This window comes from Sorex araneus, chromosome 6, assembly GCF_027595985.1.
Source record: "Sorex araneus isolate mSorAra2 chromosome 6, mSorAra2.pri, whole genome shotgun sequence".
Classification (NCBI taxonomy): Eukaryota; Metazoa; Chordata; class Mammalia; order Eulipotyphla; family Soricidae; genus Sorex; species Sorex araneus.
This window is the reverse complement of record NC_073307.1, coordinates 56,692,142-56,718,406: the sequence shown is the minus strand read 5'-3', so window position 1 is coordinate 56,718,406 and position 26,265 is coordinate 56,692,142. Positions and strand designations below refer to the sequence as shown.

Here is a 26,265-nt window from a genome sequence, read left to right as displayed (position 1 = left end):
ATCGGGGGGTGCTAGAACACTGCATGCCGAAACCCAACCACGAATCACTTTGTAAATCACGGGGTCTTAATAAAAATAAGTAAATTTTAAAAACAATCAAGACCAGCCAGGATTATGTTCAAACATTAAAACCCCATTTTAAAAGTCACAGATTAAAAAGCCGTCTTCCTTGGAAAGCGTGGGAATTTTTACATTCCTCCACATGTTCGACGTTAGGTGGGACAGACTCGGACGTGGATGAGCCCAGGGGCCTGGGAGACTTCACCATAGTCGCTGCTTCAGTCCCCAGCACCACGCCCCAGCCCAGGATGTGTGTGTGTCGGGGGGTGGGGGGCGGGAGCAGGACACTGTGCTACGTGACCGGTCCACTCGACCCTCGGCCCTTCTCACTGCTGGCTCCATCAGAACACACACGTGCTATGAAGGACATCCACGTCCAGTCGAGGTCCCCACTCTGCACTTCTGTTTCCCAGGACTGGAGACAGGCTGAGAAGCACAGCTCGTGACTAAGGGGACAAGTCCCCTCCCCTCCCCTCCCCTCCCCTCCCCTCCCCTCCCCTCCCCTCCCCTCCCCTCCCCTCCCCTCTGCTTCTCTCTTCGCCCCTTTTCCACTCCTCTCCCCCTCTGCTCCCCTCCTCTCCCTGCTCTCTCTCACACAGCATTGTTCTGAGGTCCTAGACCTACCACCAGACAGAAAAGCTATGAAGGCGCCTTCCTCAGCGGTCAATCTATTGATCTACTCAGATGCACTAAATAATTCAGAGCAGAGAAAGCGAGTGATGGTCATTTTAAATGAGATGCGCTCGGAGCCAACCCGGCAGCAGCTTGCGACCCCCCCCACCCCCACCCCAGGAGGCCTTGGCTGAGAAAGCCTTCCGAGGGTGGGGCCTGCGCTCCACCCAGGGTCTCCTTAGATGTTTCCTTTGAAATCCTATTTTTTAAATCAAACAGAGGCCCCTTGTCTCGTGGCCTCGAGCCTTCTGGTCCAGAGGAGCCTTTGATTCGGAGGGAATCCAGGGGCGACCCGGCCCTCCCATGTCTGCAGCGAGGCGCAGGACAAGGTGCGGGGGCCCAGGGACATCAGGCCCCGCACACACAGAGTTCCCGCTGCTGGACTCAGAGCAGCTGTGTGGATGACAGGGACCCGTCACCCCTTCCCCGTGACTTCTGTCGTAGCCCGCAGGCAGCGCCGCCAGCTCCCCCGGACCCTGCACCCGGCAGCAGCGCTGTGGCCAGCGGGGCAGCGGCCTTCTCCCCCTCCCGGGCCGAGCCTGCCCCTCCTGCCCCGGTCACTGCTGAACCCGAGACCCCTGCCAGCCTCCAGCTCCCCACGAGCCCTCCGCCCATCCCCAGAGACCCCTGACCCCTGTGCCCTGTGTCCCTACCCCTCTGGGGCCCTGTGCGCCCATGTGCCCGCTGCGTGCCCCACGTCCCTTGTGCCATCAGACCCAGGTCGCGTGTTCCCAGCACACCCCACGGGTCCTGAACACAGTGTCCCCCTGTGCTTCTTATACCTCACCATCGCCCTCACTGTGTGTCCCATGGCCAGTGTCCCCACCCCCATGGTGTGGAGCAGCGTGCCCATCCCATGTCGCGAGCGCCCCCTGCTGACCACATGCTGTAGAGCAGTGTGCTCATCCTATGTCACAAGCGCCCCCTGCTGACCACACTGTATAGAGCAGCGTGCCCATCCCTGTGTCCAGTGTCCCCTGCTGACCGCATGGTGTAGAGCAGCGTGCTCATCCCCGTGTCCAGTGTCCCCTGCTGACCACACAGTATAGAGCAGTGTGTCCATCCCCGTGCCCAGTGCCCCTGCTGACCGCATGGTGTAGAGCAGCGTGCCGTCATCCTCCAGCCGCAGCAGCTTGTTGGGCGTTGTCATGTTATGTGCGATGGACTTCTTGCCGTTGTGGAAGAAGGTGTCGGGGGTCCAGATCTTGCTGGCCAGCAGGTTGTTGAGCGGCAGCCGCTGCATGGGGCCCTTGAAGCGCAGCCGCTCGTCCTTCCAGCTTTGCCGGAAGAACACGTCGATGGTGTATTCCTAGAGCAGAGGGCCGTGAGTGGGGGCCCGGGAGGCTGGGGGCAGGCAGGGAGGGAGGGGCAGCGGGGCACCTACCATCTCTGTATCCGACACGGGCCCGAAGCTGGTGACGTAGATGTCCGTCCTCACCTGGGTGATTTCTTCAGAAACAAACATGGGCTCCTGGGCAGTGGGGACAACCCACCACGTGCCCCGGGATGCCCCCTGCTCTGCCCCCAGCCACGTGCCTCCCTCCATCCTCCTGCCCCTGGGGACAGTCACAGACAGAGTCGTGGATCTCAGGGGGTCCTGGGATGTGCCAGAGCATCCAGCAGCCCCTCCCCACCCTGTTCTTGCTCCCCCATAGGTGAAACTCAAAAACAGATGGATTCCAGGTGGGCCACCCCACCCAGGACTTCTCCCCACAGTGCGCTACAGGGACTGTGAGCAAGGGTCCTGCTGGGCCGGGCAAGGCCTCCACCTGTCTGCCCTGGCGCTGCTGCTTCCCCTAGGCAGTCAGAGTGGTAGTGACACCCGTGGGCAGGCCCTCCATCCTCCTCCATGGCTCCTGCATGGAGACCCTCAACAGCGCACACAGCCCAGGTGTAGCAGCGGACTAGCACTCACCTGCCTCAGGTACTTGTGGGCAAGCACACGAGCGCTGGGGGCTGGGCAGAGACCCTTCCTCTACCCACTCCCCAGGAACAGCCTAGGGCAGTTCCCAGATTTATTTAGGCGGGGGCTGGGGAGTGTTGGGTCACACCGGCAATGTTCAGGGGTTATCCCTTGCTCTGCACTCAGGAATTACTCCTGGGGGGCTCAGGGGCCATATGGGATGCCAGGGATCGAACCCGAGTCGGCCACGTGCAAGGCCAGCACTCTCCCGGTTGTGCTATCTCTCTGCCCCACTCCTGGGATTTCTCAATGCTCTGCCCCTTGGTGGTCTGCTCAAAGGGACAGGAGCTGCTGGCCAGATACACGGGTCACACAGTCCTGAGTGAGACAGGATTCACTCGAGTGAGTCACCCCACTGCAAACACAAGTGGCAGCGTGGAGCTCCCTTGCCCCTTAAAGAGTGGCTTGGCTGAAGATGGCACCTCTCTCCTGCGAGAGCAAGTTCAAGGACCCCCGTAGACACTGTCCAGAGTCTGGGGTGTCCCCTGCCTACAAAGGTCACAAATGAAGCTGCCCCTGCCTTCCCTAAGAGCCCATTTGCCTTTCATGATTTTTTTTTCTGCACCGGGGGCAAATCCAGCAGTGCTCAGGGTTTGTTCCTGGCTCTGCATGGGGATCTCTCCTGGCGGGGCTCTGGGGACCATCTGGGCTCCAGGGATCGAAGCCCAGGTTGGCTGTGTACAAGGCAAGTGACCTCCCCACTGACTATCCCTCCAGCCCAAACTGCCTATGAATTTCTATCATCTCCAAAGTGGCCACTGTGACCTGTGCCCTGGTGGAAAATGGAACCATAGAGGAGGCTGCAAGGAAGGGTTGAGCGAAACTGGGGCTTCTGACAAGGACTTGCACAGAGAGAGGGAACAGGAGGGAAAATCCTTCCCTCACTCAGCCTGTCCCCGCTTCCCGGAGGCTCATGGCCAGCCGCTCCTGGAGCGCATTGGAGCTGAGAAGGGGATTATCAGGGCAAAGAGTTTGCAGGGCCCCACTCAGAGCTCCAGGGGCATGTGGGCTTGGAGGGGCGGCAGGGGGGCTGGAGCATACACAGGAGACACCCAAAGGGACCCCCCCAAGCACCCTGGAGCCTCACCTTGGAGCCCTGGCGCCTCTCCTCGGAGCCCCGGGCGCAGTCTGCTGTCGTAGCCATCCAGGAGACCGTCCAGGATCCGTGTGAAGACGGTGATGTTGTCATTAGTCTCATCACTCACCGAGCCAGCTGGCACTTGCGAGGAGCTTTTCACGCGAAAAAAGACAGAAAGCGTTTGCTCGTGAGTGCGTGCCTCGTGCAGAGCTTCCTGCCCCTCACAGTCCACGCAGGGGCCTCCACAGGACTGGCCAAGGGGGTGTCGGCAGGTGACCTGGACAGCTCCGCCCCACCCTGTGCCTCTCTGGATACGAGGCGGGTTCAGAGCATCTACCTGAGCATGATTCTGGAGGCTGGGGGACAGCTAGGTGATTGCTGCAGGTCCTTACAAAGCTTAGCTGCCCTAGTGCAGAGAACAGACCCTGTTTCTCAGATTGTGGATACTACCCCCAGCCAGAGTGGACAGTGGGTCAATGGACTGGGGCGAGGGGTGCAGAAGTAGCCTTAGGTTCCATTGCACGTACTTTTGCTTTCTGGTTTTGTTTTCCACATCTATATGTGCTCAGGACTTACTCCTGACTCTCTGCATGGGGATCACTCCGGGTGGAGTCCAAGGGACCCTATGGGATGCCGGGAGCTGAACCCGGGTCAGTTGCATCCAAGCCAAGTGCCCAACCTATAATACTATTGCTCCAGATCAAGTGGGTACTTTTTTCTTTTGCTTAAAGAAGGCAGATCTTGGGGTGGGGGTAATGAGGAACTTTTTTTTCTGAAAGGGGGATGGGTGGGAGGTTATTTCTGGCTCTGTGCTCAGGGATCACTCCCCATGCTGCTCAGGAAATAATATGCAGTGGCAGGAATGGAACCCGGTATGGGGCGTTCAAGGCAAGCACCCCACCCGCGGTGCTGCCTCTCCGGCCAGAGATTCAATGCGTTTGGGATCCACTAACATAGACAAAGTGGTGTAACAATCTCTCACAGGGGCTGGAAGACGTGTGGTTCCAACGCAGAAAAATGACATTCCTGCTATGAGACTCGCCTGAGTGGCCAACGGGGGTGGACTGGGCACTTTAAACATTGACCCGAAAGAGAGCAGCAAGCCTGGCCTGCAGAGACCCCTCGGTGAGCTGAAGCACAGGCTCTGTGTATGGGAGGTCCCAGGCACAAACCCCAGCACTGCAGAATGAGCACCGCCAGGGGTAAGCCCTGAGCACCGCCAGGAGGGAGTCCTGAGCACCACCAGGAGGAAGCCCTGAGCACCGCCAGGAGGGAGTCCTGAGCACCACCAGGAGGAAGCCCTGAGCACCACCAGGAGAGAGCCCTGAGAACTGCCAGGAGGGAGCCCTGAGCACTATGTGGCCCCCAAACCAGATCCCAAAGGGCCGAGATGCCAGGACTCAGCCCAGCCGCAGCTGGCAGGCTGTGCTCTGAGCCTGGTGCCAAGATCGCAATATTCCGGGACAGACACGCGCCAGACCCTGAGACTCTCTGGCTCCGGGCAGCCCTGCCGGTGTGCAGGTGCTGCATCTGACCTGAGGCGCGCCCCGCATGGTCTGGACTGCTTTACTGCTCAGATCAGCCCGGGTGGGGGGTCAGAGGAAGGTGAACCCCACAGATTACACCACAACAGAGCCCCCAAGAAGAGCAGAAGGAAGAAGCAGGCGAGGTTCCTTCCAGGAAACAGGAGAAAAGTTGTGGTTTCCTCCCTGCAGGTCACCCTCCAGTCGTCCCAGGTCAAGGGCAGAAGGAAACTGCCCAGAGCAGGTTGGGCTAGTGGAGAAGTTTCCAGAAAGCAGGGCACCAACACACCCAGGCATAAAAAAAAAAAAAAAAAAAAAAAAAAAACGAGTTCAAACCCATCAGTGCATGGACTACAGCATCCACTTAAGGCTTCAAGGACAATTTGTTCACTCCGGGGCAGGGGTGAGCCCCGGGGGCAGTGTTAGGGCAGGGAATGTGCAGAACTTCCCCTGTGGCGCCTGGCTCCCAGCCAGCTCTGCCTCCGGAGCTGCAAGCCTGCGTGTGCGAGGCTGCAGACCCAGTTCTTGAAAATCAGGCCTTGGCATCGTTGCCTCTGAGCAGATCGATACCTTACTGGCCCAGAGCTTCTGAATGAGACACTACCGAGTTCTTCATCTAATTTTCACATCACCATTAAAATGCACACAATAGACACGCTCAGCAGCTAACAATTCAGACTTCTTGGGGGCGGGGCACAGACACAAACTCTTTTATGCCAACTTAGTATTTCCAGATATGTCTGCGAATGGGCAGGAAGAATGAGAGCATTGTTAAAATGGCTTTCTTACCCAACCAAATCATTGTCCACAGAAATAGAAACCCCAAACCCTAATATCTGTACTACAAAAGACCAAGAATACTCAAAGCAGTTTTGAAACAAACAAGTGAACAAAAGGTGTGGCCCCTGCCTTCCCTAAACGACATCACAAAGCTACAGTAACCAGAACAGCCTGGTGTCAGGTTAAAAGACACACAAGTGGATGGAATGAACCAAGAGTCCCCAAATAAGATCACATCTTCATTTTAGTTTTTTGGTTTGGGGGTCACGTCTGGGGTGTAACCCACACCAGACTCAGGGGTTACTCATGGCTCTGCATTCAGGAATCATTCCTGGTGGGGGTCAGGGATGCTGGGATCAAACCTGAATCAGCAGCATGCAAGGCCAGCGCCCTCCCCACTGTCCCATCGCTCCTGCCCCACCCAGCCTCACATCTTTAGAGACAACTAATTTACAACAAAGGAAGAAAGAGCAGAGAAAGGACACGAGATTATCTCTTTAATAGTGTTGGGGAAGATGAACCCCACAAGCACAATATGTGAACCAGATCACTTCCTTATAGTGCACACAAATAAATTTCAAGATGGATGGAAACTTGAATCTGGCTCTAAAACCATAAAATACATAGAAGAAAACATGAATAGGTTATTGTAGCCTTTTTCTTGTGAAGGAAGATAGTTTTTATGGGAACTTATCGAGAAAGAGGTGAGGAGAGAGACAGAGAGAACTCGGGCTTCTTCAAAGTGGAACCAGGCGAGCTTAGACACAGAGTCCAAGCAAACGAGATCTGTGCTCAAGGGCACACAGGCTTGAAGAACAAGCTGATCACAAGCTCTCCCCAGGGGACATGGGCAATAGGGTCCTATCACTCAAGGAACCAAAGGGAAATTGAAATAAAAAACAAAACCCTTGGCCTGGTGCTGCAGTACAGAAGTAGGGTGCTCATCCTGCATGCAGCTGACACAGATTTGATCCCAGGCACCCCGTATGGTCTCCTGAAAACCACCAGCAGTCATCCTTGAGCACAAAGCCAGGAGTCAGTCCTGGGCATCCCCAAGTGTGGCCCAGCACCCTACCCCTAAAATAGAACCAAGGCCTGGGAGGCATCTCTGTGGTGAGGTCACGCCTTGCACACATGAACCGTGGGTTTGCTCCTTGTCCACCACTCCAGAAAGAACAAAACGAAGAAGTGGGACTACATCAAGCTAGAAGACTTCTAGACTACCAAAGAAACCATCATCAGAATGAAAAGGTGACTAACTCCGTGAGAGGAGACATCGCAAACTATCCATCAAACACAGGCGACTGATCCGCCATATATAAAGAGCCTCCAGGTCACGGAGGTGGTTGCATGCAAGCGGTGCAAGTGTCGGGCCCTGGGCATGAGCCCAAGCACCACATGACTATGGCCCTGGAGACCCCCCACGTACTGTCTGGGTGGTCCCCAGGCAGCTTCTTGTGCTCAGATTGAGTGCTACTGCCAGAATCCATTGATCCCTGAGCATTGCTTGGGAACCCTCCTCCCCAAACAGAGACCTCACACAACCCCACAAAAACACACAGCTCCACTGAAACATGGGTAGAGGCCCCCAGAAGAAGATAGGGGTGCAGAGACACTGGGAAAGTAGTTTGTGGCTTCCTATGATTGGGAGGTGTGAGCTTCAGAAGTAAGCAGCTCACACAGAAAACGTGATTCAGACAATAAGGAGAGACAAGTGAAGTGAGGTGCGGAGAAAGGGTGCCCCAGGGACGGTTAGTGGAAGTGTAACATGTAAAACTGAGCAGCCCTCAACGGATCACGAATGTAACTATCCCATAATTCAGAGCCCCATGGCAGAGAATTTATTGAAAGAATAAAAAAAACACTTGGGGGCCGGGGCTCGAGCACAGGCGGGAGGGCCTTTGCCTGGCATGCAGCAGACCCAGCTTCCATCCCTGGCACCCCAGGTGGTCCCTGAGCCTACCAGCAGTGATGTGAGTGTAGAACCAGGAGTCAGCTCTGAGCACTGGTGTGGCCACCCAAATCAAAAGGACAACACAAAAAATCCCACAAAAACGCCTAGTCAAGACTGCATCTGCACTCCTAGATTCAGGGTTTGGAGGTGTCTTCCAAGCTCTGCTCTGGGGGCTATTCAGGCCCACTCCGCTGCAATTCCGTGAAGAGCCTGAGAACTGGCCCTGAGCTGCCTGAGGCAGGGCCACAGTGCTAGGGTGTGGGAATGCAGCCAGGCTGGTGCAAAGTCTGCCCCCTAAGCCCTGGACTATTCCCGGAACCCCTTGGGGCATTATTTATAATTGCCAAGGCAGCACAACCTGAGTGTCCAGGAACAGATGAAAAGATAATAATGTGGTCTGTTGACACAATTAGTCCACAATTTGCAACAGTGTGGATACACCGGGAAATATTGAATGGGCCAGAGATCGTCTAAAGACCTTGCTGAAAGCTGCAGGCCAGCAGTGGGTCAAGCCTCCACGGCTCTTCTATATGCAGTAAGCATCTCCAGGAGTTGCCATAGACCCTCCACCCCCCCATCTCCAGGTGTGGTCATAGACCACCCCCTCATCTCCAGGTGTGGCCATAGACTTCCCCATCTCCAGGTATTGCCATAGACCCCCATCTCCAGTAGTGGTCATAGAGCCTCCATCTCCAGGTATAGCCATACACCCCCATCTCCGGATGTGGCCATAGACCCCCCCATCTCCAGGTGTGGCCATAGACCCCCCCTATATCCAGGTATGGCCATAGACCCTCAGCATCTCCAGGTGTGTCTTTTTAGCATTGCTTGGTGTGACACTCCCAGCCCCCCAAACGAGTACTTTTTGAGCGGGCACCAGTAATGTCTCTCATTGAGAGACTTTTTGTTACTGTTTTTGGCATATCCAATATGCACGGGTAGCTTTCCAGGCTCTGCCGTGCGGGCTCCATACTCTCAGTAGCTTGCCGGGCTCTCCGAGAAGGATGGAGGAGTCGAACATGGGTTGGCCACGTGAAAGGCGAAAGCCTAACTGCTGTGCTATCGCTCCAGCCCAAAAAAGTATTGTAATACATAATATGGAGAATGGTAAATTCTCTGTGATGTCATCTACATGCAACATATATTTTAAATATTAATTTGGAGAGGGGCCCTGGGGCCATTTCCCATCTCAGTATTCAGCTTCACTCCTGGGGGGGCTCAGGGAGCCATGCATGATCAAACAATGCCTCTCGTGTGCAGAGCATGTTCTAGACCTTTGAGCTCTCTCCCCATCCCTTTCACTATATATGTTTTAGAATTCCACCACTGATCCAGGCTCTTAGAATATGTATATTTTAAAAGTAGCAAATGAGTGAACAGAATCAAACGCAAATTCTTGAAAACAAAGAGATTGATGGTTACAAAGGGGGTGGGAAGTCAGTGACCTGGGTCAAAGGGGGTCAACTGGATAATGGAGGATGGAAAACAGACTTTTCGGTGGTGATCACAGAGCACTATATGTGGGCACTGAAGAATATGTGGGTACACACAAAGCCTTATATTGTTACAAACTCACGTTGGAGGGGTTGTTTGGGGGGCCACACCCAGTGGTGTTCAGGCTTACTCTGGTCCTGTGCTCTCTGGTGGGGATCGGTGGAGCATGAGTTACTGGAGATCTAACCAGGTCAGCTATATACAAGACAAGAGCCTGCCCACTGCACTATCTCTCCAGCCTCAGAAACTGGTAGTGAATGTTTTAAACTTGAAGAGAAGAGTTAATAAATATGTGTGCAGATCTGATTCCTTTTTCTTTGCCCAACATTGTAGTGTCACTCCTTAGGAAGATGAAGCACCCAGGCTCTGGAAGAGGGACAGTTCAGCACTGCCCAGGTGGGCAACAACTGATCAACCTAATTCTGTCTCTCTGAGCACTTTGCAGGCTTTTCATAATCCTGACTCACTGGGTCACTTAATTTTCTGATACAGACACATCCAATGTTCAACACTTGGGAGGTCCCTACTGAATCTCTGAGGTGGACCATGTCCACTCACAAACAAAACCTCTACTTATACATGAACCTATAAATATGAATTTGTAGAAATAGAGAGAGAGAAGAGGATCCCAGGGGGTGGGAAAGGAGAGCAGAAACTTGCAACAAGAAAAGGGAAATGGTCCCAGAAGCTTATTACACAGGGACTGTGGTCTGCAGAACAGTGTGATATTCTTCTAGGGCCCGCCAAGGTGAGCCCTTCAATGGCCCCATTGTGGACAAGGCCTGAAACTACAGAATGTAGCTGAAGTCTTAACTGTCACCATGAAGTAACCACATTGCAGTATATATATATATATATATATATATATATATATATATATATATATATATTGATATGTCATAGCAATATATGTGAAAAACTAAGGCTCGCCGAGGGGCGAGTGCACTCTTGGGCTCTCCGGGGAGGCTCTGTCTCACCACCCGCATTCGGTGCTCTGGAACCGCAGTGTGTGGACTGGATCAGGACGGCCGGTGGCCAAGGACTGGCGAAGGAAGAACGAGGGCCAAGCTAGTTGCTGATTAGTTACCGTTTATTCAATCTTCCATCTTTCTCATCTCCCGCACTCCCAGCTCTGGTCTCTCTCTGGATCTACTCCTGCACCTTTCTCTAGTCTCTCCTCCTCTTCTCTCTCCCCCCTTGCCCTCTAGGCTCCACCCAGCCAGGTAGCAAAATCAACATAAGAAAGCCCTTCCTGAGGGCAGGGCACTCCAAAGCCCTTCCTCACTCTTAAGGTTTTTTTCTTTTCCTTAGTCCAGGAACTTATTAACATCTTAATACTAGTTATTTTTGTATGGACATAGCAAGAGATACATTGAGGCTTGCAAGGCAGCTCTCCTGGCAACATCTTGCCACAGGCTCAGACCACGGCACTCAGGCCAGATTAATCATTCCTCACCCTAGCAGGGTCCGAATCTAGTTATCACTGTTTGGATCATGACAACATTTGTCCATGACCAAGCTCTTAACTTATAGTTAAGCATTAGGCACTTTGGCCAGGCCCATCTCGATGCCAGGGTAGCACACAACTCACCATTTGCCCTGGGTCCTTCTCGTTCCACGTCGTCAGGACCCTGCTTTGGGGATGCTAGGAAGTAAGGGCAGCTGAGGCTTAGGTCAAGAGAACAGAAGCCCTGAAGGAAAATATCATGTAGAGTCAAATGACTCCCAGGTTACAGAAGCATAACATTTGCTAAGTCTTCCTGTGTCCATACAAAAAGGACTTTCTCTGAATAAACTATGCAAAGGACTCAAGAAGAAGAGAAAAACATTATTTACAAGTCAACAGAACACTAAGAAAGAAGCTACAAATAAACAAAGAGGAATAGGAGCACTGTAATGGGAGTAACCCAATAAACCTAAACTACCTGAGGCTATGTTATCCTACAAATATATATATATATATACATATATTGATATGACACACCCCTGCCTCAGACACACACAGCACTCTGCATCAATTATGTCCCAATAAAATAAAAAAACTTAAAGCATCACTAGGAGCAGGGGCAAAGGGAAAATAGAAGAGGATGTTTCAGATTATTGCTCGAAACCATTGTGTTATCCATTGTATAAAAGACTGTAAACTATACTCAATCTGAACAGCCCTAACAGCAGGAGACCAGGGCTTGGCTGTATCACCAGCCTCCTGACATGTGCTGGCACCATCGCTGGGCACCTGACATGTCTCTACACCATAACTGGCCATCTGCATGTCCTGACACCATAACCGGCCATCTGGCATGTCCTAACGCTGTCACTGACCATTTGACATGTCTCGACACCATTGCTGGCCATCTTACATGTCCCCAGCACCATGTTGGCAATATTTTTGTCCCCTGACCCGAGCCCCTTGGCCTCTGGGTGTACCTGCCACAGCAATTCTTAAAAAAAAAGAAAAAAATACCACCAACCCCAACCCATGTCATGGCCAACTGCCAGAGGATCTGTAGTTGAGGCCTTTGTGAAGTGATGTACCAGGAGAGGAATGGGGAGAGTGAAAGACATTGTGGGTTCTGTAGTTTTCTGATATTTCTGCTGGGAGTAGTCCAGCCTCTGGGCCACATTTACATAGAGTCTTGGATACTTTACTTTAAAAAAATTTTTGTGCCATTTCCAGCAATACTCAGGGGTTATTTCTGGCTCTGTGCTCAGGAATCACTCCCAGCGGTGCTTGGGGAACCATATGGGGTGCCAGGGATTGAACCTGGGATGGCTGTGTGCTGAGGTTGATGCATCCAAGTTGCTCAAAGAGATGGAGCCCACGCATCACCTGTGCAAAGAGAGTGTTCACCACTGAGCTGTACCCTTAGCCCTGGCCTTCCCCTGTTGTTCAGAATTAAAATAAAAGTTTCAATATATCCACAACCTTTTACACTTTTCTTGGGGGGATTTTGTGTTTTCCTGGCTCTGCGGTAACGTTGCATTAATCTCTGGACCATCTAGACAGAGACCAAGGCAGCAAACCCGCAGCGGCTTCCCCTCCGTACTTATGGAAGATACCACCTGGGGGGTGGGAGACAGATTCTTAAAACAATCTCCCAAAAGTGCTGTGAAGGCAAAAGTAGAGATTTTGGAGCCTTCCTCGGTGCCCAGAACTTCCTTCAACAGGATTCAGCTGTGGCGAGGGGGCAAGGCCATGGGGAGGGGGGGTCTTCTCACTGCACAGAGCAAGAGCTGGGCACCCTCAGTCCCCTGCCCACAGGGCCTCTCACAGCCGTTTGGGGAACTAGCTGGTGCCTCTACCAGTTTGTGCAAGTCTTGGTTCCGAGGTCGAGTCACCTGAGCTTGAGTCATGCCATTGGCTCTGTTGAAACCCTTTGCAAAACCCAGGCAGACAGACTGCAAGACAAGACAAGGCTGCAGGATGACTCGTGCTGGCAGCAAGAGACACCTCAGTCCCTCTGAGCACTGGCTCCAGCTGGGTTCCAAAGGCGGCCTTCAGCTCGGCGCCACAGACTGAGGCTTTCTGGGTGTGCCAGGCTGACTGGGCAGTGCAGTGCGCCCGTGGTGGGGCGAGCTGCTGGGTGCCGCCGCGGCTCCATTAGCACTGACATCCCCCTTCAGGATCGGTCAGGGTTCATTAACTCCGAGCTCTTAAAATAGGAACCATTCTTCTTTTTCCTTTTTTTTTTTTTTTTTTTACTCCTTCAAAATTACATCACACCGGGGCCACATGCACCCTCCCAACATTGCCAGATTATTGATGTCCCAGAAAAGGCACGATGCGGGAGACGCGGAGCCAAGCACCCTAATTAAATCTTTCACAGGCTCTTGCCTCCAAAACGCTCTGGCAAGTTCCCGGGCCCCCGCTCCCAACTCTCTCCCTGAGGGCCCTTGGGTGAGACATAAGGAATGAAGGTCGAGAGCCCCAGATGCAGCCTGGGCAAAGGGAGGGCCAGGGAGGTGGGTGAGTCCCAGAGGAGGCTGCCCGGACCTGGAGGGTCCCTAGAAAGTATCCGGTCTACCTCGGGGGCTAGAGACTGCTGAGGCAGGGAGGGGCCTGGACAGCCCAAGCCAGGTCCCTTTCAGCGAAGCAGTTTATGGGGAATGGGCCCTGGGAAGCTGCGGCCAGAATCCTGGTTCTAATCTTGGCACCCCAGGTGGTCCCTTGAGCACTTCAAGGAGAGTCCTTTAAGCAGAGTCAGATATGGCCTCTCAGCATCTCAAGGTAAGGTGCAAAAGCCAAAAATGAAGCTGGGGGGAAGAGAGAGATAGAGAGAAAGTAGGGGGAAGAGAAGGGAAAAGAGGAGTGGGGAGAGGCAGGTGCTGGCTTTGCTCACAGCTCCCCCATGTTTTCTGGGCAGGGGCTTCGGGGGATGGCGAGAAGGCCCCTGGGGAGCTTCTGTTCTCTGCATGGTTCCCTCACAGAGCCTGGAGGATCAGCTCAGGGTTCAGTCCTGCAGCTTAGCTCAAGGAAAACTTTTGGGATGTCTCCCACATACTGGGGATAGAAGGAACACAAATGCATGCACACTCTACCCTGAAGCCATAGCCCTGCTCTCCGGGCCACCGGAGCCAGCAGAGGGTTGCAACAAGGACAGCAGCCCAGGGTGACCAGGATCCCCAGGGCCAGCAGTGCTGAGGGTGGGACTAGAGGTCAGGAAAGTCACCGTGGGACCCCACGCAGTAAAGATGGAGTATGAGCCAAAGAAGCAGCTGAGACTGTGCAGGAGTCCCCCCTCAGAGCCCAGGGCTGTTTCTGAGAGTGGGTAGGTACCAAAGGGAGGAACCTGTGGGGAGGGGGGCAGAGGGACTCATCAAGGCACCAAGGCCGACAGCGCTGCCGGCCTGGACACTGACTGACTCAAGCTCCGTCTTCCCCTGGAGCCTCCCACCCGTGACGCCCCACCATGTACTGCGTGGATCACAGATGTGGCAGGGTTGAGCCCAAATGCACAGATGGAATGTGTGGGGCCATTGGTGGGGGAGGAGCTAAGAGGAGGAAGCAATCCAGTCTGATGGAATCCCAAGGAAACTGTCTCTGGGCACAGCTGGTCACGAGCTCAGGGCATCTTTCTAAGAGGCAGGCAGAAGGGAGCCACATTCTTATTCACCTATTCAGAGACCATCTTTCTTTTTAAGGAGTGACAACAAGTTTCCCACACATCACTTCATCTATTTAAATATACTAGTTTTCCTTCCTTCCTTCCTTCCTTCCTTCCTTGGGGATAGAACCCAAGAGGGCCGCATGCAAGGCAAGAGCGCTGCACACTGTGATATCTTTCTGGCCCTACCAGTTTTCTCGCCTCTAATAATCTAATAGATGACCCAAACGTCATCTTATACAGGCACTTTCTTCTATGAAGTCACGCCTGATGACCGCAAAGGGTTCCAGAGCTGGGGTTTTGCTTCTGGGGAAGACAAAGTTTGGAGTAATCTCCGACCCAGAGCAGAATGCATAACCTTGTGATATGATCCTTGCTTGGGGTGGACAGCCACCTTTGATGGGCAGAAGCTGAATGAACCATAGTCCCCAGATGCTGGTTTCTGTCAGAAATCACATGGGAAACTGAGCTAACTTGGCCTTCCCTGGCAGCCTGTGTCTCCTTAATGACACCTCTTGCTTCTTTTCACTCCTGGTACTTAATTATCTCCGAGACACCAACCTTCTGTTTATTTGCTTGTGACTTTAAACATACTACAAAAGCACTTCGGAATGACAGTCTCTTGAGGTCTCCTTCGACTTCCACTACACAGCACTTTAGCCAACGACAACAGCTGTGATGGACTGGAGATGGAGAGCCCAGTGGTTAAGGCACCTACCTTGCACACAGCCAAGCTCTGCTCAGTCCCCCAAATTACACAGAGTTCCCTGAGCCCCTCCAGGAGTCAGGAGTAAGCTGTGAGCACAGCTGGGTATGACCCCAAATCAAAATCAAAGGAACAAAACTAAATTTATATGGGAAAGACAGAAGGAAGAAGCAAGATGGCAGACAGCGATTGGCCCATGAAGGCCCACATCACATTTCCACTGAGGACTTATTTTTGTGGACACAGGAAATGAACACTTGAAGATGACTGATGTCATGGATGTGTCACCTTCCTCCAGGAGTCTTAGATTGCTCACTCCGATGAAAGGATCCCCAGGCCTGCCTGTGGGGGTCCCCCATGGAAACTCTCCTCTCCTGTTCTCACGCCCACACCCCAGCTCAGAGCCCTGGACTCCACAGGCAGAGCTCAGTCTCCCTAGAGAAGAGACCACACCCTGTCTCTTGGCCACCCACCTTTCCAGACTTACCCCCCTCTCCCCCACCAACACCCCAGCGGCCCACGGGTGTAATCTCGCTGTCTTCTTTGACACTTCCGTCCCTTGGCCCAACCTGGCTTCTCTTCTTGCCAGAACTGGCTGAAGAGCCAGAGAGATTTGTCTACTTCCTCTTCGTGCTGGGCCGAACTTCCTCTGCCTGAGGGAAGCCCAGGCCTGGCAGTGCCTTTCAGATTTCCAAATCCTAGACTTGCTGGGGCCAGGTTGTAAGCACAATGGGGAGGATATTCGCCTGGCTCATGCCCAACCTGGGTTCGATCCCCCAGCACCCCATGTGGTCCCCAGAGCTCTGCCAGGAGAGATTCCTAAGTGCAGAGCCAGGAGTAAGCCCTGAGTATTGCTGGGTGTGACCCCAAAAGACAGAAAGGAGGGAGGGAAGGGAGGGAGGGAGGGAGGGAGGGAGGGAGGGAGGGAGGGAGGGAGGGAGGGAGGGAGGGAGGAAAGATGAATCCAGATTCCTGTTCTTGAATCTCAGCCATCACCAGGCTGCTCGGCCTCTGCTTTTCTCCTCAGCAGCTGTTACTCAGCCTTGATGACCAACTTCCTCTTCCGCCCGCAGGGTAGTGTGCTGGAAGTGCCCAGGGCTTCCCTTTCTGCTGTAGTCTCTGGGGGCCCAGGTGCCGCACCCATCAGCCAGTCTCCAGCCTCTGTCCCCTGAGCCCTGACCTCTGCAGAGATGTGTCCTGGTGTCCAGGCTCTGCATGCCCACTCATCTTTGCAGCCTCTGCCCCATGGGGGGCTCAGGGTGAATATCTGAGGGGTTCGCCGTTATCTGTCTCTTCCACACCCCTCTCAGCCCATCGGCAAGTCCAGCTGGCAAAAACAGCCCTCCCCGTGGGCACAGCGATGCCCCCGAGATTCACGTTTCACCCACAGCATTTTATATCTCACCTGCCTCCCCTTTCACGTCCATGACCCACGACATTATAGTCAAGTGTTCAGTGGTGGGAGTCATCGGCCCTTTCCTCTCTGTATTTCTTGTCTTGTGAATGAAGCGCTTCCTTTCCTTGTGGCCGCTGCCCACCGCCTGCAGCATTTCAGTGGAAACACTCCATTCCTAGCTCTGCCTTCTGTGCCTTGGTTCTCTGCGTTGGCACAGAGCTCCCCTTCCCCCAGGACTGATTATCCCACCCACTGCCCCCGCCCCCACCACTGTGCACATGCTCCCACAGGCTCCCCTGGACTGGCTGTTCGCCTTCTGCACAGACACATGGCGGGGCCCTCACTTCCTCCCAGTCCCCTCTCCAGCATCTCTGCACCCCTCTGACTTCCTCCTCATCACAGGTGTGGGAACTTGACACTACATCTTGTGGACATGCCCTCCCTGCAGATTACTCTCTCTCACCAAGAGTTTTCATCCTGAGTAGGGGTGGCAGCAGCATCATGTCTGGGAATACTGTGCCCTAAGTCTGCCTGTGCCCCCAATAATCCTGTCCCCTAATTCTGCTGTGAACCTGGGAATGAGGGTTCACATTCAGAAAGTCACTTGAATTCTGCTGAGTCCCAAGAATCCCATGTCTTAACTCTGCCTGTGTGTCCTGGAATGCTGCCCTCTCCCCCGCCTCGAAAATACCACACCCTAACTCTGCTGCTATCTGTGACTCCTCTCAGCTGCCTGTGCTCACCCGGTGTCCTTGGGTTTTACTTCAAGAGATGTGGAGCCCGCATATCAGTGAGTTCAGCGTTTCCTGGTCATAACATGCACAGGCATCAGCCCTCTTCACCCCCAACCCCTGACCTGACCTGGATTCAGCAGCTCAAAGCTGTTTGTCCCTCCTGCGTGCCCTGGGCCTCAGGGTCCACTAGAAAGCCCTCCTTGTGCTCAGAAGACCCGGTTGCCCACAGTGTCAGCCACTCAGAGGCCACAGTGCATCCCTGCTCAGGCGCTGCCCCTCAAACTTGCTGAGTCCCCCAAATAGAGATTGGATTGATGAGGGAATGGTGGCTCATGGCTTGTCTACACTAGCATTTTTCTCAATGGGGTTCCCAGGGTAGGGGGCCAAAGTGAAAATCGTGTCAATGGAGGGGGGGCATGACTAGATGGCCAATAGGCAGGAAGGGGCTGGGGTCAGAGAAGGCTTGACAATGGTTGAAACAGAACAAAACCTGCCCAGGGGTTAACTATGATTTTAGATTTGCCATTTACTTTTGAAATAAGTGAGGAAAGAAAAGTGCCCGTACACCTTTCAGTGCTGAGCAAGTCTGGACTTCCACTTCATCACCTCTCCACCAGAGGAGAGCTCCAAAATTTAAACAAAAATACAACTTCCACAAGACCCAGTGATTTCCATTCCTGGGTACCCACACCACAAACACATCCATGTGTCCAAAAGGGCCTCTGTGCGCCCACGTCCACCGCAGCGCTATTTCCACCAGCCAGGACCCAGGGACAAGCCCAGGGCCCGAGCACAGGTGAGAGGGGAAAGAAGCTGTGGGATGGAAACACAAAGGAACACAGCTGGCTCTGAAGAGACAACACTTGGAAGGAGCTAAAGCGCCATGCTAAGAGGCATGAGTCAGAAAGCCAAAGACCCACAGCTCTCAGTCACTGCAGAGAAATAAACAAAAGCCAGCTCAGCCATTCCCTGACAAACAAGTGAGATATGGCCAACAGGCCCGGGATTTGAGGGTGCTGCATTGGGGCGAAGGACCCTGTGGTAATAGTACACAGCTTGGTAGCAACGACACAAAATTAAAACAGTCATATCCAAACTACGATTCCTCGATCAAAAAAATAAATTTTTTTTAAGTGAAATGTCAACAGCACAACCACCAGTTTCTCTTAATGAGTTTCTTTAAACCTTTACAGAAAATCCTACCTTAATGGAAACAGACAATAGTAAACTTCTTTTTTTCAAGAAAAACACACTGAGGTGTCCTTTTAATAAAGGAAAAATCTGGCACTTTGTAGGCTAGATGCATGTCTGAATATCTCCCAGCTGCAGTTGGCCCGCAGCATGCAAAGTTGTTATTTGGGTTCCAGAGAAAGTCAGTGGGGGTGTTTCCAAGCCCTGAGATTCACCCCTCCCTAACCTTAAATCTATCAGGACATTCTAGAAAACCCCCTGCAAGTGGCTGGGTGTGCTCTCTCTCCTGCTTCGTGTTGCCCCCCAAGGAATGAAGTCTGGGGGCACTGCCCACACCAGAAAGCCTGGACCTCTAGCCCCCATGAGAGGAGAGTGCATGACAATTAGATGAGCCCATGTTTAGACACGCAGGCAATGCCTGCCAAAATATTCATCCTGGTGGTGGCTCTGACCAGTGCTTTGCAATCAGATTTCTTTTGATCTTGATTTTCAGAAATGTCCCCTTCATTTCAATAGGCATGTCATGCAACTCCACCTCTGTGTAAATCCAAAATCCCACAGCCTCATCTGAACCCAGCTGGGACTTCGTCTTGGTTGGATGGACAGTGAGTAGGGTCGGGAGCTGGGGACTGGGTCCTCCGTCAGCAGGGCATGGGTCACACCTGGCAGGGCTCAGGGGACCCCAGAGGGTTCCAGGGATTGGGCCATTCACAAAAGGGTCATCCATGTGCAAGACCAGCTCCTGGCACTCTGTCTTAGCCCCCCAGGCCCTGACTGTTCTCCTCAGCTTTTTGTATTCCCCCATTGGAGGGTATGATGAGCTCATCCAGGTTCCTTCAGAGTCACTGGAAGGACTTTCATTTAGTCCTTCAATAAGAAAAAGCATCAGCCACGATGCTGGCCAGGCAGGCACTTCAAACGTTTGCTCTTGGCACGAGCTATGGCTCTCTGGTCTCCGGCTCTTCCGGCAGCCTGGAAACTCTCGGCCAGCTCGCACCCCCACACTCCCGCAGCGCAGCCCTGCGCTTTCACAATGGTCACAATGACCGACTGTTCTGGACCTCACACACTGCAGTGACAGTGCAGGAAAAACTACAGGACAGTCACAGTCTGGGGATCCACAGGAGAGAACTCGCCGCTTCCAAAGGCATTGCTGCGAGTGCTTGAATGGTGCAGAGAGACTGGGCTTTCTGCTCTGTTTAAGAGAAAGCGGGGGCTGGAGCCATAGCACAGCAGGGAGGGCGCTGGCTTTGCATGCAGCTGACCCTGGCACCCCACAGGGTCCCTCCAGACTGCCATGAGTGATCCCTGAGAGCAAAGCCAGGAGTAACCCCTCAACACTGCCAGGTGTGGCCCCCAAACAAAAAAAATGATAACTAAAAGAGACAAGTGTCCTACGAGCATGAGGAGGAAGCCTTGCTCACAGAATCAAAGGTCCAGGCTAGTATACAGGGGGCAGAAAGAGAAAGAAGAACAAAAATTAGCCTCTATATTGATCAGCACAGCAAAAGAGTATTCATCAGTGTAACTTGCTTCTGCAACCGTTTGCTTGCATTGGTCAATGGCAAAATTGTACTGGCCAAATAATTGTAAATCACCATGTAATACAATTGGAACCATTCTTTTCTATTCCAATAGGTAAGCCTCTAAAACAGGCACCCTGCAATTAAATGAATGAAATCAAACTTGACTTAATTTTTGAGTTAATAGCCCTCTATTTTTCCCCCCACTGGTAAACCAAAGCAGGAGAAGTATGATTTTATTTCCCAGAGGATAAAACATTCCTCCTAAAGTTAAGGTGATGGGTTTTCACACTGCTTAAATTCAAATACTCTTCTGGGCTACTTTTTTCTGAACTGAATTGCCGGCCTTACTGAAATTATTCCAACGCTCAAATAACACTGTGTCTCCAAACGTGACGTGACATAAGGCGGACTGTCAGATCAGGCCTCTGTTCTAGCATCTACTTGACTCATGCAATGTTACGTAATTGAAAACCAATAGAATGATAAAAGCTATTAAAACAGAGTCCCTGGGGACTGGCCAGATTTAGAATAGGAGCAGAGGAAGAAGAAGCAATATTCATATTTTCAAAGCAATTTGACATTCATCACCTTATATGATCAGCAAACAGATCTCCCCTATTCCCTATAAATGTGGATGACCAACGTGTGCCCCTTTCACAAGACTCACTCTCTGTCCCTTTCACACCTTCTCATCACACACACACACACACACACACACACACGTGCGCATGTGCTAATGCTTGCTTCTGTTTTTCTGCTTCTGTTTTATTTTTCCATCACCTATACCAGTTTTCTGGTTTCTGTGCTAACAGGCGTTGCTGTTGTCTCAGAAGCTTGGGACAACAGGGATGTTCTAGTGAGGACTTTTTGTCCTTCCTCCTACCTTGGCATCCCATCAAATAAATTTTTCCTTTGGGAGAACAAAGCAGAAAAATCCAATTCTCCCCCTCCCACCTACACACACACACACACACACACACACACACACACACACACACACACACACGGAAACTCTATTCCAACATAGAAAATCTTTTTCTGAATTAAGTCCCTTCCTTTCTTCTGCTCTTCTGCTGATTGGGCTGACCTGGGCCTTTGCAGAAAAATCACAGGCAAGCTGAGTGAGGGATTCCCAAGGCGAAGAAAGTGTGAGAAGCCTAACTGCCGAGTGAGGCTCTGAGCAGTGGGAATTTCCACTCACAACTCCTCACTCTCACCCTCCCCAGCCTAAGACAGGGTGGTGGTGGTAGGGGTGGGGGTGGCGGGGGTGTGCTTCACCCAGAAGCTTTGAGGATTTACCCCGAAATTGGTACTCCAGATTATATGGCTCGTATTTTATCAAGGTTTTCAGTCCTTGTTCTGTAAATGTTCTTTGTGATTTGACAAAATTATTTCTAAAGTACATTTTGAATGAGAGGCTGCCAGCAGGAGTCTAGTGTAGGAAGAGAAAGAAATATGAGTTTGTACTGTTCGCGGTCAAGCTGTCTTTTGTGTCTCTGGAAAGATGGTGCAGGTGTGAGAAGCTCCATTTCTCACCGGAGACCCCTGCTTCCCAGAAAACAACAGGAAGCGTTGGGTCAAGAGCCAAGAGCGCTCCAGGAAGGCATTAAGAGAAATAGATATTCCATTAATAGGAATATCTTCTAGAAGGAATGATCTAAAATACTGAAAAAATAGTCACCACAGGAAAAACTAATGCCAGCAACATCAAAAATCATGTCAGCCTCCCTAATTAGGGAAAGAATGGATGAAATTCATCATCCACTACAATAATCACACTCAGCTGTTCTTAAATCACACATTGTAGTGAACTTGTAATAACAAAATGTCAGGCTTTAAAAAAACGCACAACAAAAAGGCACTGAAGAGACACTCTGGTCTCACTACACAAAAATACACAGAAAAGTCAGGGAGGAAAATACATCCAAGAATAAGAATAAGAGAATGAGTGGAGACCTCTGATGTTGCCCTTTGTTACACACACTTACACACACACACACACACACACACACACACACATACACACTCATTCTGGCTCAGACATTTCCTGTAGTTCTTGAGTATTCTTTTAGGATGGACAAATGACCTTACATATCAAAAGTCAAACTTTCTCCATCAGCTAATTTTCCAGGGAGACGGAGTATATTTTGCGGACAGAAGTGCCCGGTGGCTGTTGCTACAAACTAATCATTGTCTATTTTGAAAGCCACTGGATGACTACAGTCCTGTTTCACAGGGCTCAATTTCTTATAACCATGACAACATATTTGAAATTTGTACCTCCCGAGGTGTAGACTGCTTTCAGGCCCCAGAAAGCAAATTCAATCGTTATTTGACCAGAGTCTTCCAAAGGAAACGGACTCCAAATTTTAGCACAGTACTCACCTCTGAAACACTACTCAATACAGACAGCAAATCAGTAAACAAACCAACTTCCTCATCTAACACCTCAGCCATTTGACTGTGGTATGTGGCATCACTTCTAGGCATGCTTAAAGTACTCAGAGGAACTATAGCCCCGTGGCTGTTGGGATTTCATGTTGCACCAGGCCACAGAGAGGAAACCTCTGGTTGAACATGGAGGATATGAAAGGGGGAAGGGTGCACTCAAGATGAACAGGGAAGGAAGGTATCAACAAAATCTCCACCTGACCCAGCTGCAGGAAGCATAAGGCAGGGTCCCATGCTATCTGCCAACCCAAATCCTGGGTCCTCTTTGCTCTAGCCTCAGCTTCCTTCTCTGTAGAAGGGAAAAAGACCAGGGGAGCAAAGAAGGTCCAGAGGACAAACAGCAGGCCCCAACAGGACAGGGCCCTCCTGATGACCCCCTCCAGCAAGAAGGGGTGCTTCAGTCACTGTTTCCTCAAGACCCCCAGGATTTCCCTCATGCTCACGTGGCAAGTCCCTGGCCCAAGGCACTTAGAATGAGACTTGGACACTTCAGGGCTTGTGACTTTGTTCCTGGAGCTTTATTTTAGAATTGCGCCCCTCCCCGAGCCCCCATCCACTCAAGTCAGAAGTCCCTTGACAAGCTAGTTTGAGGGAGGGGAAGGACAAAGGCGGGTCAGTGGCCTCTGGAAAGAGCACTGCTCTGCACTAGCGCTAGTTTGCTGGGGAAAGCTTCGAATCAGCACGCCGATATGAACAGCTCAGATGAAAACACAGATGCCCACGCCAGATGCAGAGATGGGGGTGGGACCTGTAGGCCGCCGAGGTTTGGGTCTCTGCACCTGCACTCAGAGGTCACAACCCAACACTTTGGTTCAGGGCAGGGCTGCTGAGACCTCGCTAATGTCCCCTGGAGGGAGTGTGATTTCCATGACCAGCAAATCCCTTTGCCACCTGGAACTGAGGTGGGCCCTTGACACACCAAGAGCAAACTCAGCTCAGAAAGCAGCATCAGGTCCTGTTTGTGAAAACCTGGTCTGCTTCTGCCCCTTGATGAATGGCCGACACCACACATGTGGAGCCCGGGGCAGGGCAAGGGTGCAGAGTTGGTGACCACAAATGAACGGGTTTGGAACATCTTAACAGTGTATGCAAGGGCTTCCCCAAAGCCCCAGAAACTGTTCTTTTCCCTCAGTGCCCTGAACATCACAATAGTGCAAATAAAGGCTTTGCAAAGGCACCTGCAGCCTTGAGGATCACCAAATGCAAACGAAGGCAAGAACTTACCCAAAATGACTGGCTAAGTTCATGGAAACACAGAAGAGAAGGAGGTTCTTGGTCATGATAAAGCTAGAGAACATTCCATGGTCCATTCCCAATGAGAATGTCGGCTGGAGCAGATGGATTTGGGAGAATCACTCTGTCTGTCTCCTACTCGATCTTGAAGCTGAAACAAAGAGAAAAGCAGTGGGGCTTATTTCTGTTTGTTTGTTTTGTTTGGATAAAGAATGTTTTCATGTTATAGCTTGTGGGCTCCAACCCTAAGCTAACACGGACACAGTTTACAAACAAGGATTCTGGCAGCTGCTGGCACCAAACTTGCCAGCCAGGAGCAGTTTCTCTGACGGCAGAGCGAGGATCCAGCTGCATCTGCGCTCAGCCCCAGCACAGGCTGGTTCCCACCACGGATTATTCCTACCCTTCACCCACTTCAGCTGGTGTGTCCGGCAGTTCCTTCAAGGCCTGAATACTTGGCGTCTCTCAAAGCCACAAGTGGAATGAGTGTACCTTACTGAAAAAATTGGCCTCGCGTTCAAAGCGGGCAAGCTTTGTGCTGGGAAAAAGTAGATGGAAGAGGGGTGGGTATGTTCAGGAGATAATCTTCCACCGGGTCCGGAGCATTTAGGGGCGGCGGTTGAGGAGCGGGGACCGCTTCCTGGGCGTTCTGTGCCCCCAGACTTCATCAAACTGCGGGAGTTCTCTGCTTCAGCGGGGCCCCGAATGAATTCGATTGCAGCTGGGCACGCAGAATCTCCGGGTTCTGCCTCTGACCTCGGGCGAGCGCTCACGTTCCTCCCAAATATGCATCACCAAAGGGGTGCGCACCCCCCACCCCCCACCCTGAACCCCCCGGGTTTAAGGAGCACCTCCTCCGGAGACCCGTAAATACAGCCGCTGCTTCTAGACGCCCCCACTCCCCCTAGGATTCAGGGGGGGTCGCCTGGCTGCGTCCTGGGCTGGGCGCCTGGCGCGGGCCCGCGTCCTGGCAGCGCGCGCGGCGCTGCATGCTGCAAACCCGGGTGACTACGTCCTCCCCAAGCCGGGATCCCCCACGCCCTGCTACCTCCAGCTCCCCAGAGAGGCCGCGACCCCCCAGGTGGCGCCGCTGCGGGTGGGCGCGGGACAGCGCTGCGGAGCCGCAGAGCGACTGGCTCGGCCTCACTCCGGGTCCGCAGCGGCGTGCTCAGCCTTCGGTCGGGGGTCCTTCAGGGCCGGGTGCGGGTCCGAACGCCGCCCCACGCCGCGCCTGGCTCCCGGGTTGCCGCGGCGGCCCCTGGCATCCCTCCCCGAGCAGCCCGCGTGGCTCTCGCCCCCCGTCTCGCTCTTCAGGCTCGCGGCGCCCCGATTCCTACCCGCACGCCGGCTCCTGTGCTCCCGCAGACGCGGGGGGCAAAGTTTGCACGCCCCGCCGGCTGCCCAGCTGACCCCCACGCCCGTGCCGAGAAGGCGGGGCCCCTCCGGCCGCGCGGCTCACCCGGCGCGCCGGGCCCTGAGCGCGAGCCGTCGGCGCGGCTGCATCCTCAGCCGCGGGCGGGCGAACAGGCGGGCGCGCAGCGCGGAGGCCGGCGCCGCGTCAGCGCCCGGCAGGCAGCTCGTCCCGCGCCTGGGCACGCAGCCGCGCCGCGCCCCCGGGAGGCAGCTCGCCCAGTGCCCGGGGATGCCCAGTGCCCGGGATGCAGCCCGCCTAGTGCCCGGGGATGCCCGGTGCTTGGGGATGCAGCCCCGTGGCGTCCCGGATTGCAGTTCGCCCAGTATCCGGGGATGCTGAGCGCCCGGTGTGCCGGGGAAGCAGCTTGCCCAGTGCTCCGGGTTGCCCAGTGTCCGAAGATGCAGCCGCGCCGCGCCCTGGGTTGAAGACTCGGGGCGAAAACAGGATGCAGCTCGCCCCGCTCCCAGGGATGCGGCTCGCCCCGCGCGCGCCCCGCTGCGGGTTCCCCGCGCCCCCCAGCTCCGTGCGCCCGCTCACCTCGCCCGACTGCCACATGTCGTCTCCAGCGGCGGGGACGCGGCGGTGCGGACGCCCGGGTAGAGGCCGCCTCGCTCTGAGCAAATGCGCCCTCGCCGGCCGCACAGGGGGAGGGCGCAGGGCTCAAGTTGGCCGTGCGTGGCCTGCGGGGATGGTCCGGGGTCGGGGTTGGGGTCTCAGGGTCCAGACCGTCGCGGGAGGCCAGGGCTAGGAGAGTGAGTGGCTGTCTCGGAGTCCTCCGAGCGCCCTCGATACCTGGCCTGGCCCTTTTTCAGTCTGGGGTTTCCTGTCCCCCTTGGAAAGAACAACCCCCACCAAGGGCAAGTGTCCCCTGAATATGCACTGCTGCAGGTCGCAAGGCTCAGCCACAGCGTACCCGGGGCACATCGATGCAGCCGTGTTTGGAAGACAGGGCATCATTTCAGGTCTGGGATATCCCCCCAAACAG

The 26,265-nt window shown here is 53.4% G+C and overlaps 1 protein-coding gene across 2 annotated transcripts in view; it reads right to left on the bottom strand.

Annotated features, from left to right (window-relative positions):
- GABRA5 (gamma-aminobutyric acid type A receptor subunit alpha5) overlaps window positions 1-25,960 on the bottom strand; it is a 71,699-nt gene extending 45,739 nt beyond the window's left edge. The window contains exons 1-5 of one of the 2 annotated variants that reach the window (XM_055141725.1): window positions 25,818-25,960; window positions 23,858-24,017; window positions 3,783-3,925; window positions 2,117-2,181; window positions 1,821-2,041 (exon numbers count right to left, since the gene is read on the bottom strand). In XM_055141725.1, the coding sequence (XP_054997700.1) occupies window positions 1,821-2,041; window positions 2,117-2,181; window positions 3,783-3,925; window positions 23,858-23,943 (515 nt within the window). In that variant the 5' untranslated portion in view covers window positions 23,944-24,017; window positions 25,818-25,960. Of the gene's footprint in view, window positions 1-1,820; window positions 2,042-2,116; window positions 2,182-3,782; window positions 3,926-23,857; window positions 24,018-25,203; window positions 25,359-25,817 lie in introns of those variants that run through there. The other variant, XM_004617563.2, reaches the window with a different exon arrangement.
- Between the last annotated feature and the right edge of the window lie 305 nt (window positions 25,961-26,265).